The sequence below is a fragment of the Theropithecus gelada genome, chromosome 6, assembly GCF_003255815.1.
Source record: "Theropithecus gelada isolate Dixy chromosome 6, Tgel_1.0, whole genome shotgun sequence".
Taxonomy (NCBI): domain Eukaryota; kingdom Metazoa; phylum Chordata; class Mammalia; order Primates; family Cercopithecidae; genus Theropithecus; species Theropithecus gelada.
In genome coordinates this window covers 115,915,554-115,933,946 of record NC_037673.1, presented here as the reverse complement: position 1 = coordinate 115,933,946, position 18,393 = coordinate 115,915,554, and the positions used below count along the sequence as shown (strand labels likewise).

The 18,393-nt window shown below is 40.4% G+C and overlaps 1 protein-coding gene across 4 annotated transcripts in view; it reads right to left on the bottom strand.

Annotated features, from left to right (window-relative positions):
* Window positions 1-1,153: 1,153 nt before the first annotated feature.
* TNFAIP8 (TNF alpha induced protein 8) overlaps window positions 1,154-18,393 on the bottom strand; it is a 121,351-nt gene continuing 104,111 nt past the window's right edge. For all 4 annotated transcript variants that reach the window (XM_025388525.1, XM_025388524.1, XM_025388522.1 and 1 more), the window contains exon 2: window positions 1,154-2,955. In XM_025388525.1, coding sequence (XP_025244310.1) covers window positions 2,390-2,955 — 566 coding nt within the window. In that variant the 3' untranslated portion in view covers window positions 1,154-2,389. The remainder of the gene's footprint in view (window positions 2,956-18,393) is intronic.

The following is an 18,393-nucleotide window of genomic DNA, read 5'->3' as shown; positions in this document are numbered from 1 at the left end:
CCTAAATGCTCAAGGGGAGTCCTATTGTATTAGAAATGAACTTGCTAATCACGACTTTGGACCTGATCCTTCCAAGGCATGCTTTTCAGGCACAGGACTGGTAAGGAGATGGGTCCCCTCCAGAAGATGCTGAGAAATGGTAGCAAACAGAATTCCCTTCTTCGGTCTACTCCTCACTGCCTTCCCTCTGTGGGAGATGAAGCATTGCTCCCCACATGCCATGCACATTTGATTGCTAGCTTGCTGGCACAACCCTATGATCCAGTGTGTCCAGATAGATCCAGATTTCTCCCTCCGTACGTTTTCTCTCTCTGGTTGGTCCTGTCTATTGCTAGAGATGAGCAAGAAGCATCCATCGGCTGCTCAGGCCCTTCATTTCCCATACCTCTGCTGAGTGAGATCTGGAGAAAAGATCTCCAGTCAGTAGCTGACACCCCCCATCACATTCTCAGCCTTCACATGTGAGGAAAACAGCTAATCAAGGAACGCTACTGAATTCCATTTATAAGCCACTTAGCAAGTTATGAAGCTAGAAGGGTCATTTCTGTGTTAATGTTACAATATACACTGATCACCTACCGGCTCTAGGAAGTGAGAATGATACTTTCAGTTCAAATCTTAGTGTCAGGATTTAATATCAAACAGGAAGAAACTCTACACCTTTGCTGCTTGTCTTAGCCAAACAAATGAGGGTGTCAGAGAAACTGACCACCCCCTGTAGGCTGAAATGGGTTAGAGCAGATCTCAACTTCTGGAATTTTTAGTTGTGGAACCTTTCCTGGTAAACTATTATTTTAACATCAATACTCTGGAAGGCAGGCAAATTTAAGACAAGAGAGTACACTAAATCATAGACAGAGTAGCTCGCACCTGTAATCCCAACACTTTGGGAGGCCGAGGCAGGCAGATCACTTGAGGTCAGGAGTCCAAGACCAGCCTGGGCAACATGGTGAAACCCTATCTCGACTAATAATACAAAAATTAGCCGGGTGTGGTGGTGCATGCCTGTAATCCCAGCTACTTAGGAGGCAGAGGCAGGAGAATCGCTTGAACCTGGGAGGCAGAGGTTGCAGTGAGCCAAAATTGTGCCACTACACTCTAGCCCAGACGACAGAGCGAGACTCAAAAAAAAAAAAAAAAATCATAGACACAGTGACAATGGAAATATGTATTGCTGCTGGTTGGGGCTGTCATTTCCTAGAGGACACAGCTGGCCAGCAGATTTTCATTTCTTTTTTACAAAATAAGCAAATGCCTACTTTATTATTTACACACAGAAAATTATATAGAAATACCACACAAACTGCTTGAAATGCAAATATTTTTTGGTTTACTCATCAAAGTAAAAAATAACAAAAACCTTATCAGTTAAATAAAAAAGTGACATTCTTTATCAAACCTTCTTAAACACTGAAATGCATTCATTTTTGTGCTCATGTTCTTTAGCAACATCATTTCTCCCCTTTTGCCCCTTATTCCCCTAAATTATTTCAATGAGTTCATCTGTAAAATGAAGATTGTCATCTTTCTTAATGCTACTTACTTTTTATTATCTCAGTATCAAGACCAATCTAGATTTTTCTGTCTCTTACATATGAAATGGATGTAAAAAATGAAAAATTCACCAGCACATTTTAAGATAACATAAAAGAAGCCCTAAGCAAGCACTTCAAGGCAATGACACACCATTACATTTCTGAAAAATTTAAATACCACTGGTACTTAAAAGTAGAACTCAATTCCAGAAGCATATTCTTATATTGGACATTATTCATAATAGATCATATACTTCATTTCCACAGTACTGATTTCAGATAAGCCATTTTTTTGTTTGTTTTTTGTCGAGGATTGACTACCTCAGACTTAAATCTTGAATGTCAATGACTCAATCTTTAACAAAACAGTCAGCTGTAAGCTGTAGACATGAAAATTGAATTGTTTCAAAAGGAGCAATGATAGCAAGAGAAAGTTCTTGGCATTTTAAGAAAAGTACGTATACATAGCAAGAATGAAAGTAAATCAAAATACATAGCTTTGTACATGTTAGAAATATCCAATGTGCCACCAACACAACAATTGCCCTATAAAAAAGTCCTCAGGTCTGGAGCTATCTGTATTTTTCTTTGTGTAACTACATTTGCATTACCCAACCACATATCTCTCCCATGGTCTGTTACCCGTTTGGAAGCTTTTAACCAGAATTTTTGGCAATATGCTTTTCTTCAAATAAAACAAGCCTTCAAATAAATCATTATGTCTGACAACTGAATTGGGCAAAGTCTTTCTGAAATATGTGTAATCTTTAGAAAATTCTTCTTTTTTCCTTCATAAATCAGCAGTGCTCCATCTTCAAATCAATCACGATCAGTCACAATCTTAACTCATGCGCTCATATGTTCTCTTCATCCAACATTTTGTTGATACCATCACATAGTTTTTGTAAGTGGGGTTTAAAATTCCCAAAAGGATTATACAAGGCAGCCAAAAAGTCACAATCTGAAAAATGATCAAAGACATTATTAACCCGTCCATGTGACTTGGCAGTGAGGTGACGCTGAATGATTTGGTGCAGCATCTCTCTGCATTCATTTAACAGCCTGGATAACACATTCCGGTCAAAGGTATAATCCACCTGGTGGAAACTGACCACGGTCATAGCAAGTTGATGAACTTTCTTCTTAAATTTCTCCATCAGTGCTAGCTCATCTTGATTAAACTGATTATTCCTGTAAAGAATGGCCAGCTTGATGACCGTCTTGATAAGGTTCTTGATGATCTTCTCGGCCTCCTTCTTGTTTTGGGTGTACTCCCTGGTCACTCTGTAGAGCTCATCCAGCACCTCACTACTCGTGTCATCTATTAAGGTGGTGGCGATGGATTTGGACACCATTTTACCCAAGATCTTCTTTTGTGCCTGAACGGCCAGGTTTTTGGAATTAAAGACATCTGTGGCCACTAAAAAAATAAGAGAGAGGAAAAGAATTAACAATTTGTAGATATCAGCAAGCGAAGCGAACTAAAAACAGGTATTAGGGAGCACTTTTTTTCCTCATTTTCCCACCATTTGTGGTTTGTCTTCCATCTACTGACATTAGTCTCTGTTCAGAAAAGAATTTTTGGCTGGGTGGAGTGGCTCACGCCTGTAATCCCAACACTTTGGGAGGCCGAGGTGGACGGACCACTTGAGATCGGGAGTTTGAGACCAGCCTGGCCAACATGGGCATGGTGGCGAGAGCCTATAATCCCAGCTACTCAGGAGGCTGAGGCAGAAGAATTGCCTGAACCCAGGAGGTGGAGGTTGCAGTGAGCTGAGATTGCTCTACTGCACTCCAGCCTGGGTGACACAGCAAGACTGTCTCAAAACAAACAAAAAATACAAAATCAGCTCTACACCTGTCATCTGGGCAACAGCAACCAGAAGCGATTTAAAAGAAATTCATTTAAATGGAAGAAGAACAAATGGCAAAGCCATAATACTGAGTAAAATGGCAGATTAAGCAAATCAAAAGGAGAGCCTTGTTTTATAATCCAGTTGCAAAAAGTCAAATTTCCCAAGACATTGGCCAGTGCCTACCAATTTGGCTGTCCTAAGTACCTTGAATTTCAACCTCCAAAAGTCGAGTGTTGGAAAGAAGTGCTCCTTGGAGAGCTCATTGTCACTTGCTATTTCTGATGAATGGCCATTGTTTGCTTTACATTTTTATACATTTTGGAGGAATGACCTTTTTCATGAGCTCATGAAATGTGCTACATGAAAAATATACTTTGAAAAAGCTGTTGCTTAGAGTTTACTTTTGGAATTATAACTTCTGACAGATGTTTACAATATACATAATAATGACTGTACATATTAAATATTAAAGAGACACTATATGTAATCTTCCTAGCTTAGAGCTGGTCAAGTGAAAATGCTCAATAAATGTTTATTCTCCAAACCAAGTTTACTTCTTTCTACCACAATTTTCCCCACTCCATGCAGGTAGCAATCTTTTTTTTTTTTTGAGATGGAGTTTCGCTCTTTTTGCCCAGGCTAGAGTGCAATGGCATGATCTTGGTTCACTGCAACCTCCACCTCCCCGGTTCAAGTGATTCTCACACCTCGGTCTCCAGAGTAGCTGGAATTACAGGCGCCCTCCACCATGCCCGACTAATTTTGTATTTTCAGTAGAGACGGGATTTCACCATGTTGGCCAGGCTGGTCTCTAACTCCTGACCTCAGGTGATCTGCCCACCTCGGCCTCCCAAAGTGCTGGGATTACAGGCATGAGCCACTGCACCTGGCCCATGTGGCAATCTTTAAACTACTCCTCTACAACTGTGCTTTCTCCTGCTTCTCCTAAGGCTTAAGAACTGCAGTTCTTTGGGTGTCTACTCCATCTCTGAGTCGAGTGGCAACTGTTCTCTCCATATATGCCGGTGTTTAAGCCTAGGCCTGGGTGTCGGAAAGCAATCATTTGGTAATGAAAGATTACAAAGTTTAAAAATACAGATACATACAAATGAGTCAAGGCATCAATGATTATATAAGATTATTTCTAGTTTGGATGGGCTAGCATCATTAGGAAGCAAAAAGGCAGCTGCTTCAAAATCCAGACTGGGAGGACATATAAGAAGAGTGACCCCCTTAATCCAGAACTGCCATGTTGGATTTAAAATTGGGGAAAGGTGGGGTGTGGTGGTTCACACCTGCAATCCCAGGACTTTGGTAGACCAAGGTAGTGAGAGGATCGCTTGAGCCCAGGAGTTTGACACCAGCCTCAGCAACATAGTGAAACCCCATCGCAACAAAAAACTACAAAAAAAAAAAAAAAATTAGCCAGGTGTGGTGGCGTGCACCTATAGTCCAGTTACTAGGGAGGTGGAGGTGGGAGAATCATCTGAGCCTGGGAAGTTGAGGCTGCAGTGAGCCTTGACTGTACCACTGCACTCCAGGCTGGGCAACAGAGTGAGACCCTGTCTCAGAAAAAAATTAAATTAAAATTCAGTAAAATTGAGGAGAAGAAGAACCAAATCAGATTTGAAATTTGGACCAAAGTAGTTCGTGGTATATAGTAGAGGTAGCTGCAAAATGGTTCCTTATGACCCGAACATCAATTAGAAATACACAGCGCCATCCACAGTGCCATCCACTGAAAGAATGTCTTCACTGATTGAGAAAGGGTCCCCTCACAAATGTCGAAATTTACACGTCTGAAACACGAACTGAAACTGCAGAAGAACTAAAATATATTTTGAAAAAGAGAAGGAAAGTGAAAATGTGTGAGAAACAGCCAACTTTATGTAGAAGTTTCCATCATTTAATGTTTTATGTTTTTATCATTTAAGCAGAAGTCTGTTTCTATTTCTATTCTTCAATTATTTGCAAAAGAGTATAAAGATTAATTCACACTAAAGAATTTATGTCAAAAGAAATGGCACCCACGTCGGTAACAGTACCACATTAAAACCAGGGACCATATTTCATCTCAGAACTCCTGATATAGACCTTGAAAAAAATCAATAAACTTGACTTATATAGGGATACCCAACCATTTTCAGCTACACAGCAAATAAGTAGGATTTCAGTAATATATTTCATATAAAGTTGAAATGTTATTGTGTTTTTAATGTTTTAGAACATGGCACAGTCTACAAATATCTTACCTGGGATTTACTACAAGTCTATCAGTTGGACATACTTTATGTTGTGAAATATTGAAACCAGAGGGAGAGATATTCATAAGATTTCTCCTTTATCCAAGGCTGGACTTTCACGTCTGCACCTCTTCTCAGCTACTTTTCTGATTAAATCTCAATATTCCATTTAACTTCAAACATGGAAAGCAAAAACTCTATGACACAGCACTTCAACTTCCTGCAAGACAGTGTGTAAAAGGCAAATCTACTGCCAACTAAGCAAGATCATTCCCCGTTTACTGGTAATCAAGTATGAATCAAGATAGAGAAGTTGATCTCTGAGGCTTTCATATTTGTCCTAGAGGAACTTCAAACCCCCTTCCAGAAACAGCAGCTGTGTCACACTTTCCTTTTATTCTTTGGGTTATTCCAGTAAAGTCGTCTTTTTAAATGAGGTTGAAGCTCTTTGTCCCCCTCCACCATCTGAAGCTCTTTCTCCCCCTCCACCAAGAAGACATGCATGAGTAGATTTATTTTCCAGCATTAGAGAAAGCTTTTTTGAGCCAACTGGGGCTTGTGGCTGAGAGTCTCTGGCCAGGGATGTGTGGTCTGTGCTCATGAAGTATGTTTCTTTTTCTTGCGAATTAACTGCTGTTAGTCATTCCTGTTCAAGCTCATTTGTCAGTTCCACATGCTCTACCAGATCCCTTAAAAGTCTGGTGTATCTCAGAGCTAGTCCTAGACCAAGTTTTTCTCCTTCAGTCTATCCTCACCCCTGTGTGATCTCATCCACTCCCACAGCTTCAGATACCACCCAGGTGCCAGTGACTCCCACAGCTATAACTCAGCCCTGACCTCTTTTCTGGACTCATTTTGTAAATACATTCGAGATTTTTCTTTTCCTTGGCTATTTTGCAGGCATCTCAAATGTACCATATGCAAAACTGATCTTTGATTCTCTCCTGCCTCCCTACTAAGTGCTCCTCTTTCGCTCTTTATGATCTCAATTAACAGCATCCCCTCCAACCTTTTGTTCAATCAAATCAGAGACTTAGGGATCATCCACCATACCATCCTCTCCCTTACCCAGTCCATTATTAAGTTCTTTCCATTCCACCTTCCTCCCACATTTCTCTGAATTCTATCCATTTCCCTCCATTTCCATGAACAGCAGCCTAGTCCAAACCCCTTTTCATCTATTTTCACATATCAGCCAGTTTCAAGAAATGAAATTTGCAAATGGGGCCAAGCTCAGTGGCTCATGCCTGTAATCCCAGCACTTTAGGAGGATAAGGTGGGAGGATCACTTGAGCCCAGGAGTTCGAGACCAGCTTGGGCAATATAGCAAGACCTTGTGTCTACAAAAAAAAAACTTCTAAAAAATTAGCTGGGCATGTAGTCCTATGTACTCAGGAGACTGAGGTGGGAGGACTGCTTAAGCCCAGGAGTTCAAGGCTACACAGCGGCAGTGAACTATAATCACACCACTGTACTCCAACCTGGGCGACACAGCAAGACCCTGTCTCAAAAAAGAAAAGGAAAAAAAAAGATGCTTCACTTAAGTTCTTTGCTAACTATCGCACCTCCTTGTTCCTTAAATCCTCATCATTTGCCTACATTTTTATTGCCTGCTTCTCCCTACTGGGATTTAAACTCTGAGAGCAAAAATTCTGTGTATCATGTTCACTGTGTCATCTTGCAGGCCTAGAAAGTGGCTGGTCCAGAAGCAGAAATCAATTTCCCCTATCTCGTCCACAATATAGTTAAATAGTTCTCTATGAAAACATGTTGGCCTGTAAAATGAGAGTTGTAAATACATTAGTGGGTGTTTTTATTTGTTGTATTAAAAGGTAGAGAAACAGGTATTTGTTTTACCTCATTAAACATGTGGTTTTTCTTCCCTCTAAGTGCACTCCAGAGTATGATTTCTCTTACTGATCAACCAATTCTTTTAAAGAGGAGAGATTTGTTGTGCACAATGGGAAAACATCCAAGGACAATAATGCAAATATTTAGAGTAAAAGCAAGGTGTAGTTCTGACTTGAACTGTAGTAGGAGATTAAACACAGGCCCACCTCTGCTTCTGGCTGAATCTATGTTTAAACATGTGCCAGAGGGATAGACCTAATGCATGTCCTGGGAAGCAACTAAGATGTAAACAGGAGATGTTCCCGAAGGAGAAAGTGCTGAAAATATTCGTTCGGTTTTTTGCCTCTTAAGATGAATTCACTTGTGTTTGGAAACAGACATGTAAATTGTTCATTAATGAAGAATAATGCTGTATTTAAAAAAAAAACAACATACAAAGCGTTACCACCACATTAAAACTGTTTAAGACTGTTTTCTAGAAATAAGGTGTACATGCTATTTTACATTACTTATCTTACCTCCCTCCCTCTCTGTCTCTGTATCTCCTCCCTTGGCCATTTCAGCAACATTTGCTATAAGGCAAAGTGATATTTAGGGAATTCTGGCTTTAGCATCAAAATTATAAAGTTAGAGATAAATATGATAAAAAGATACTGACCCAAATATGCAAGAAAAAATGTGCTCAGAAGGAGAAAAGAGAAAAGTCCTTTGATATTAATACCTATAGTTTTATGAAAATTAACAAAAATGCCTCATAACGTAACTACTCCCACTAAGAATTTTCTAATAAAGTACTTAAATCATTTTCTTTACATTCTTACCAGTAAATACGTAATTATTTCCCCTCAAATCTATTATACTTGGGACTCTTTAACAGTGATGACAACAGATGTACATATATTACAAATTCTTGCCTAGTTAAAATTGGATCCAGGGGTCTAATATTAGGAAGGATAGAAAAGATAATAATTTGGAAAGCATGTCTGGCTGTTATCTGTTAATAAAAGTTCTTTAAATAAATATGTAAAACCTTAGCTCTCTTGCATCTAAATAATTCTAAATCTAATGGGACTTAGTAAAAAGTCAGCTTTGGTGATAAGAAAGCGGCCAGAACAAACCATGAACCATGAACCCTGTCATAAGAAGTCAGCAGGCTAAGAGTTGACCTCCCTACATGGAGATTTGGCAGTGCTCCAGAGAAGAGCAAGGAACGCTGGGAGTCGCTAGTGATGTGTCAGTGTCACCAGCTTTCACACTCAAAATCCCAAAGTCAGAAATTCAACAGCACAGAGAAGAAACAACAGATGGAAAAAGAGAGGGAAAAGAAAGGAAGGGAGGGAGGGATAGAGGGAGGGAGCCCCAGTAGAAGCAGCACAGATATGAACTCTAAAGGGGGCTGCCCTGGAAGGGTCAGAAGCAACGACCACGGCAGCAAGCTGTTGGCAATCTTATCATCTAGAGAGAGAAGACAAGTGCCAGGCACCTTAATCCCAAAATTGGCCTTATGCCACACAGATGGAGGCTGTCACACAGAACACAGTCTTGGGAGAATCAATACATCTGAAGTCTTTAACCTGATATGGAATGCACATTTTGGGGGTATATGCACATCCTCCCAAGTGGTTAAGAACCAGTGACACGCGCCGTCACGGGGCAAGTTAAGTCATTCACTCTGCGTCTTATACTGCAGAAAAATACATGCTCACCTTAAAAGGCAACATAGTAAAGAAGACATGTCAGAGAAAATAGTGACTTTGAAATGCTCCTCCCCCCACCACACAAAACAAAAAACACTGGGTTCTTTTGAAGGAGTATTAGGAATTATCTAACACACTCTTCCAGATTCCCTTTATTGTGCTTCGCTTAGCTATTTGTAAATTGTAGAAAACTGATAATATTGCAAATGGCTCTTTTACATACAGACGCAAATAAAATGTGTCCAGTGGAGGTGCAATTGATTCCTGATTTTCTTGTTTGCCTGCTCTTAAGATTCTCCTTTGAACCAAATGTAAGAGCTTACTGGTTCCCTCATTAATAAATAGAGTTAAGTAAAATCTTCGACATGTGCAATATGTATTTATATGAGAGTCATGAGTTTATCCTCTTACAAAACATACCCTGTAACCACATACTAGAATGTTTTCCACCAAAAACATTTTTTTTAAAAAAGATTGCAGTATGAACCTTTAATGCACTAGTGTTCTTTTTCTGCGGCAACTTATTTCCCCAGGGTCCTGGAAAACTAGAGTATACTTATAAAAGTCCAAATACTCTGTAGCTAATGGTTCCACGAACTGCCATACTGCTCAGGCATATTACTGGGACTCGGCTTCCTCATCTGTAAGATGAGTACAACGATCCCCACTTTTTGGAGGTGTTCCAGAGATAAATGGACATGGACCACACAGATGTGCTTCACACAATCCCTGCCACAGAACAGCCTTCTTCATAGGTTGAAGAACACAACAGATTAAACTTCAAATACATTCTGATGCTCTTTAGTACAGAATCACATTTGGTCAAAATTAATTCCTTCTGGTAGAGTATCACATGAACTGAGAAATTCAAAATGTCAGATGGCTGAGTGAAAACAGAGACCTCACATAGTTCAGTTAATAAGGAGTTACATTTTCTCTTTCATAATGACATTTAAAATATATAACATATTAAAAACTTTCTTTAGAAGGGAATTTCTCTTTTTCTAAGGTGCTTACCTTCTTTTTTTTTTTTTTTTTTTTTTGAGACGGAGTCTGGCTCTGTCGCCCAGGCTGGAGTGCAGTGGCCGGATCTCAGCTCACTGCAAGCTCCGCCTCCCGGGTTCCCGCCATTCTCCTGCCTCAGCCTCCCGAGTAGCTGGGACTACAGGCGCCCACAACCGCGCCCGGCTAATTTTTTTGTATTTTTAGTAGAGACGAGGTTTCACCGTGGTCTCGATCTCCTGACCTTGTGATCCGCCCGCCTCGGCCTCCCAAAGTGCTGGGATTACAGGCGTGAGCCACCGCGCCCGGCAGCCTTCTTGTTAGCAATAGATTTAGTACTGCGAGGACTCTGATAGTTAATATAGGGGTATTCTGCCTAGAGAAACTGGCCTATCACGAAAAGAATTGAGAGCCTATACAAGACAAGAGGAGAAGCCTAGTCAACATCCATGAAAAGCTATGCAACAGCAGCAAGATGCAAAGGTAATGGGCCAAAAATAAAGCCAAAGTGAAAACCCACAGTCAAAGGCACAGCGGCTGACAGGTCACTTTAGAAGTCACAGCGTTCTCACGTAGAGTTTCCGAAGCCTCTCAGAGAACCAGAGATCCAACAGCAGCGGTGAAGCCAAGTAAGAAAGAACAGCACGGGTGGAAACAAAAGGCTCAAAGTCAAGAGTCCCAGGTGGTCAACTTGGGTGCAATTTCATTTATTTGAAACACAGTTTTCTCATCTTCTACATTGGAGGTCATTTCAAGTTGGTGTGGCTTAAATGAGATTTAATGACTTATAAAGCTAAAAAGATCCAGCAGCGTACTAGGCCATTTCTCCTTACGTCCCCTATTTGCCAAATTCGTGGACAAGAAAAATTATGCCTTGAAGAAAACAGGATGAAGCCTTTCCCTGTGTGATCTCAGGCTTTAATTCTGGAATCTCTTCATCATGATTTTGAGTTCAACTGTGTATCTTTTATTCCCGTGGCTTAATTTTGTGATGATTTTGAAAATGTTATTTCCTGAGTTTCAACTCCTCTAACTTCATATCAGACCCCATCTCTGCTCTTTTTCTATCAATTTGCCCCAGGAATCATATGATACCTTCTTTATGGCATAAATTCTGACAAAATGTCCCTGCTGCTTCTAGGTTTCCGATACCAGGAATGGAAGAAAGTTTGGTGATGTTTCTATAAAGCAGTATGGTTGGACCTCAAAGACTGTCAGTCTCAAAAATAATTAGAATAGAGGTTATGGGAAATGAATTTTGTGGTTACCCAAAGTCAGAGCCAGAGGTTTATATCCATAAGACTCATTGGTTGCCCTAGGCAATAATGACTACAGTGATGATAATAATAAGTGATAATAATAATAACAGCAGCCCCCATTTTTTGAATTTGTACTACATTATCCCTGGAACTGCCTAGAACTTGCGTTGTCTTATTTATTTTATTTTATTTTTTTAAGATGAAGTTTCGCTCTTTCGCCTAGGCTGGAGTGAAGTGGCACAATCTCGGCTCAGTACAACCTCTGCCCGCCAGCTTCAAGCGATTCTCCTGCCTCAGTCTCCCAAGTAGCTTGGATTATAGGCACATGCCACCATGCCCGGCTAATTTTTGTATTTGTAGTAGAGATGGGGTTTTGCCATGTTGGCCAGGCTGGTCTCAAACTCCTGACCTCAGGTGATCCACCCACCTAGGTCTCCCAAAGTGCTGGGATTACAGGTGTGAGCCACCGTGCCGGGCTGCGTTATCTTATGGAAGCTTTACAGCAACCCTAGGAAGGAGGTTATTATTATTCTCATTTTACAAATGAAGTGACTGAGGCCCAGAGAAATTAAGTTACTATCTCAAGGTCATACAGTAAGTGGCAGAGATTAACTTGAACTCAGATATGTCCAACTCCAAGCTGTTACACTGTAATACATGAACTTAAGAAAAGAAGCTTCTTCTTGAAAGTGTGAGAAGATATATTAATGTCTGGCTAAGTGAAGTAAGATGAAAGAAAAGAAAGGGACCAGGTCTCCCTGCAGGGAAGAAACAGACCATAAGGAAGATCAACCCAGCTGGGCTTGAAATAGCTTCCAGGGAAGAACCTGAGCAGTTTCTAAACATTTTAAAATATAATCTAAAATGACAATATACTTACATTGTTCAAAAGTCAGAATATATGGAGTGGAAAAGCTCTTTCTCATCTTTGCCACCCACTGCAGTTTTGACCCTCGACCCTTGCCCTTACTTCCAAGAGACAACTTAGATTTTTTTCCTCCCTGCATAACTAAGCAAATACATGAACAGATACTGAGCAGTGCAAAGAAGTCTTAGAGGCTTGCAATTCTTAAGAAATGCAACTTTTGAGTGATGAAAGAATATAAACTGTATATATGTCCATAATTCCATATAAAACTATGACATAAAATGGTGAAAGGCTGGAGAAATATGGGCTACGACCTTTGTTCCTACACACACATTACAAGTAAGAGTCCTTCAATGACTGATGAGAAGGTAGCAAGTATGTAAAGTAGGTCTTTATTTAACGGTTGGGGGGCAAGTATTATGATTAGAGTGATCATATAATTTATCATCCAAATGGAATACGTTTGGAAACAGTGCTGTTAGTAATTACACCATGACAACAGATCTGTGACTGACCCAGAATCTAAGTGGTCACCCTATTTAAGACTAAATAAGAAACAGTCAAAAGTAAGGATTTACCTAAATATAAAAGACCCGAGAAATTTCTTGGGAACCGCACAAGGGCATTAGCTAGCTTCTCTTACAAACTACGTTAAAAAAACAAAAACCCTAATTCTTTAATAAGCTAAAGGAGTCTTATGGGGGGAAAATTATCTCTAGTTAAATAAGTTTGGGAAACAGTGTACACAAAGGTTCCCTTTGGAGATGCACAAAATGCTTTTATAACACTAAAGGCTTTGAGGATTAGCGCGATAAAGAAACACTTTAACTTTGCTTACTAAGTTTTGCAAATTAATTTCACAGAGGATACAATAACAAATTTGTAGGATAAAGTCAGTGAAAATAATTGACTAACAAATTAAGTAGGGTTCTTGGTATTCCTCTGGAATGAATTCACAATTATCAGATGTAAATAGGGGAATACAAGACAGGCAGTCGGGTAGACCCAGGCATTACAGTAATTGCAAGCACCGGCTCTAGAGTCAGACTGGGTCAGGGGCCTTGCCCTGCTACTGAGTGCCCATGTCCCTGGAGCAAATTATCTAACCTCTCTATGCCTCACTTTCCTCATCTGCAAATGGGACTACCATGAGGATTAAATAAAAGTAATCCATATAAAGTGCTTAGAACAGCATCAAATATAAAATAATTGGGTCAAATGATGTAAGCAATTATTATTATCATTATTATGGTAGATACTGTGGACGTTCTGCTGGTGTAGGATGCCAGAGGTCTTATGATCAGGTCTTATGAACGGAGCGTGGGGAAAGAGAGAACATAAACCCAAAGACGTGAGTCAGTCAACAAAAACTTTTGTTGAGTGTTTATAATGTATAAGATACTGTGGTTTCAAAGACAAATAACACCATCCCTCCTCTCCACTCAGACTCCCAGGGACTGGTCTGGGGATAGATAAGTACACAGCTAGGCAGAATGCACCATAAATTGTGTAACAAGAACATGTAAAAATGCAATGGTAGCAAAAAGTGGAAACATCAGTTTTTGCTGATGGGGTGATAGAGGGAGGTTAGGTTTGAGGAAAGTTTCACAAAAGGAGATTGACTTCAAGGAAAAAGAAGATTCTGCCTTATAGAAATAAATATGATTGTATTCCAGAGCAGATCTATGGAATTCCTACTGGCTAATTAGGAATTAAAAATTTTGTTCATCAGTGTACCTATATGTCAGAAACCCAAGGATGTATGTGTGTCCTGTGGATTTTAGAAAAAACTGAAACATTATATATAGGTTGTTAAGACCCAGGAAATACTACAAAGGTACCGTTTTTAGTTTTTTGTTTTTGCAGGCTGGAGTACAATGGCGTTAATTTGGGTCACTGCACCCTCCACCTCCTGGGTTCAAGCGATTCTCCTGCCTTAGCCTTCCAAGTAGCTGGGACTACAGGCACCCACCACCACGCCCGGCTAATTTTTATATTTTTAGTAGAGATGGGGTTTCACTATATTGGCCATCCTGTCCCTAGAGAAACTCCTCTGGCCAAAGTGCCACCCTTATTGGAAGTATAACCAAGAAATCTTGGCTGGGACCCTGGGACTGCTCATAGGAGTGGACCTTCTTACTACATCCTAAGAAAAGGAGACAGGGGAATGGCCTCTGCACTGTGGTATATAGTTTCTGCACTCTGTTTTTTTCTTTTTTCTTTTTGAGACAGGGTCTTGCTCTGTAGCCCAGCTGGAGTGCAGTGGCGCAATCATGGCTCACTGCAGCCTCAACCTCCTGGGCTCAGGTAATCCTCCCTCAGCCTCCTAAGCAGCTGGAACTATAGGCACACCACCATGCTTGGCTAATTTTTTGTATTTTTTGGGTAGAGACAGGGTTTCAACATGTTGCCTAGGCTGGTCTCAAACCCCTGAGCTCAAGCAACCTGCCATCCTTGGCCTCCCAAAGTGCTGGGATTACAGGCGTGAATCATGGCACCCAGCCAATACTTGGTTTTCAAGAAGGCTTTGTTTGGCAGGGAGAGGATAGATGTAGCAGGTATCTGAGGCAGAATTCTTAGTGTCATGGGCCATCTACCACAGAAGTGCCGAAGGCCTCTTAGAAATGGCTAAACCAACTGAATCAGAATCTCCAGGATTGCAGTCTGAGAGCTAGCATTTGTACCTGATTCTAATATATAGTAAAGTTAGACCATGCCTGTTCTGACCTGTACTCCTAGAATGCTGTACTTAAAATTTTCAGATATACTCTGGCTATAAAGGCATGCTGTGAGTAGACTATGGACAGATTTAATTCCCTCTCAAGATTTTTTTTTTCCCCACAAAAATACAGATGTCAGCTTGTACAAGGAGTCCAGATAAAATGTTTTCTAAACAGAGCTTATTATATTAAACATTTAAAAATTCTGATAGAGTATCCAAGAGAATAGAAAAGTTAGACCATTCTAGATAATACTGTAAACCAAAGTTGGAACAGGGCCTAACTATACCACGAGGCTAAAAAGTGGGTTTGAAATTAAATTAAAATATCCTACAATTGTTTATACAAAACTGAACTTAGTGAACTATCCTTTGTCTTTTTAAATTAAATGAACCCTTCCCTTATTTATTATGTTGAATTAGGATACATCAGTCTTTCTAAAGAGTTTTCAAGTAAGCTGTATTTATTTACATATTTTCTTGAAGACATGAAACCTTTCCAATGTTGATATAATCCAATCATCTACCAGAATGTAGAGGAAAATCCTCTAAACAGCTCCGTGATTTTCTACACATTTCCATCCCTAAATTCTCCCGTCCTGCCAGAGGCCCTGACTCTTGATGAATATTTATATTCATGCAGGGCTTAGAAAACCAGTAACATTTTAAAATCCAGCACACTAGAGTGAAGTTACTGAACCAGACCCACAGCTGGCATCAATGGTCAACACACCCTTTCTGGTTTCATCAGGTTGCTCCTGGCCACATAACAAAGACAACAAAACTTACAGATGATTTTTGTGTAGCACTCTACAGTTGGCAAGATATATTCACTAACACTTTCAAATGCATTTCTGGTTTGGTCCTGTTATTACCTAACCTTGGGGGAACCAGATAAGAGAAGTGAGGCTCAGAAGTCAAGTGACTTATCTAAGGGTGCATAAATAGTGGCAAAGCTGAGGCCCATTACTTCTTACTATAGCACACAGCTGCTCTATAAGAAAAATGAGATTAGGATAATGTTCATTGTTTATAAATTGCCTACCAAATGCCATGATGCTGCTAGTCAGCTGCAGAATCCCACTTCTTAGAGCCTGCCTGCTCCCCCAGATAAAGCAACTCCTCGAACTAAAAAGAAGGAGGACAGGCCAGCCACAGTGGCTCATGCCTATAATCCCAGCACTTTGGGAGGCTGAGGCGGGCAGATCACTTGAAGTCAGGAGTTTGAGACCAGCCTGGCCAGCATGGAGAGACCCCATCTCTACTAAAAATACAAAAAAAACCCCCCAAATTACCCAGGTGTTGTGTACGCCTGTGGTCTCAGCTACTCAAGAGGCTGGGCTGGGAGGATTGCCCAAGCCTGGGAGGTTGAGGTTGCAGTGAGCTCAGATCACACCACTCCACTCCAGCCTGAGTGACAGATGAGACCCTGTCTCAAATCAAATCAAATGAAAATAAAATAAATAAAATATGAAGGAGCACAGGTCAAACACATCAGGGAACAGAAATTAAAGTAAAGCTATATATCTGCCTTCCCCCTCCATCCCTGCCTGAAAGAGTGCTATTGATCCTGTAAAGCTCAGTGTAAATGCCGCCTCTTCCAAAAGGCTTTTCTAAATCCAATGGCCAAAATAAATCTCTCCTAACCTGCTTTTCTGTCTTGTGAGTGAGTTAAATTCCTCTCTTAATCTATTTAGGATCTTTGACAAGTAAGGTACAGGTACACACCTTTTTATCTCTATGTTCTTCCAAGTGCTTAACACGTGCCCTCCAGCTATCGTGGGGTGCACTAAACCCTATGCTCTAATCTGCCTCCATGGAACCCTTCACTCTCTTTTACAGCAATTCATGAAGGTGTATCAGGAAATCAATTCGATTTCTTCTATTTAGAGCTTAATAAATGAATTTATTTGTACTCCATGAATAAACACATAACACTAAATATGGATACAAACTGTCTTTTGTTTTATTTATTTTTAAAAGACAATGTCTCACTCTGTCACCCAGGTTGGAGTGCAGTAGTGAAATCATAACTCACTGCAACCTCGAACTCCTGGGCTCAAGAGATCCTCCACCTTAGCCTCCTGAGTAGCTAGGATTACAGGGGCACACCACCATGCCAGGCTCTCCTTGTAGAGATGAGTTATCACTATGTCAGTCAGGCTGGTCTCAAACTCCTGGGCTCAAGTGATCCTCCTGTCTCAACCTCCCAAAGCACTGGGATTACAGGCGTGAACTCCTGTGCCCAGCCACTTTTTGCTTTAAAGGGGAGGAACCTATGTAAAAGAAATGCATTTTCATTTTTTTAATCTATTGCTTTTCTTTCCTGCCCTTTGCCAAAACATACAGAATAACCAGATACTTTTGTTTGGAGAAGTGACCATATTTAGTTAATTCAATTCTTACAGCAAATGTTCTGGAATCTTCCATACAAATATCCCAAACCCATCTGTTTGAATATTTTAGGAGCAGTAACCTCTTGGCCTCAGCTTGGGCATCTCTCAAATATGCATCTTGGCACAACCTCTCAACATTCTTGTCACAATTTTTCCTCAATAATTGTATCCAAATGTTGTTAGTCAAGCATTTTATAGCCATGTTAATGTCGGGAGGATAGATCCAGTTAAAGGTAAGCAAAGAGTAAGATGGAATTTACTAGGCTTTAAACTATCTTATTTTAAATATCAAGACACTCTGAAGCTCTGAAATTCTAGGAAAAAACCCCAGAGTTCTATAGAAGCAGAGGTGCCCACCACCAGCACAGCATTTATGTTCTCTGTAAAGTAGTTGTTACCTCTCTTTCTAACCTTTCCTCTCCGCATGCTCAGGCATCCCGTTTTATTTAGATCAGGATGCCTTGCAGAAGTTGTAACCTGGATACCATATTATTTGGCCCATCCAGGATTGTATTTTAGGATTAGTAGTCCATGTTAGAAAATTGGGAAATTTAGCCTCAAAATGTGTGTGTCTGATTTTCTTTGATCAAATCTGACCAAATGGGCCCACGTTCGCACAGGACAACAATGGATTTGAGCTAAATTATGGCTGCCTCCTTTAGAAGACAACCCTTTCCAGCTTACTACATCCCTCCTGGCCGTCTACACATTTCTGTTCACTTCCTGGGTTCTGCAGGCACTTGCATAGGTGATCACTGCCTTACAGAAACAAATGTGATTATACTTCAACTCCTACTGGGTAGTCAGGAATTTAAAATCTGGGCCAGCAGTGTACCTGTATGTTGGAAACTGAGGGGCATGTGTTGGTTCTATGGATTTGGGAAATAATTTAAACACAACTTATGTATAGACAGTGAGGTTCTAAGGAAGGGTTTGCAAGGTGAAGTGGTGGGAAGGTTAAGAGTGA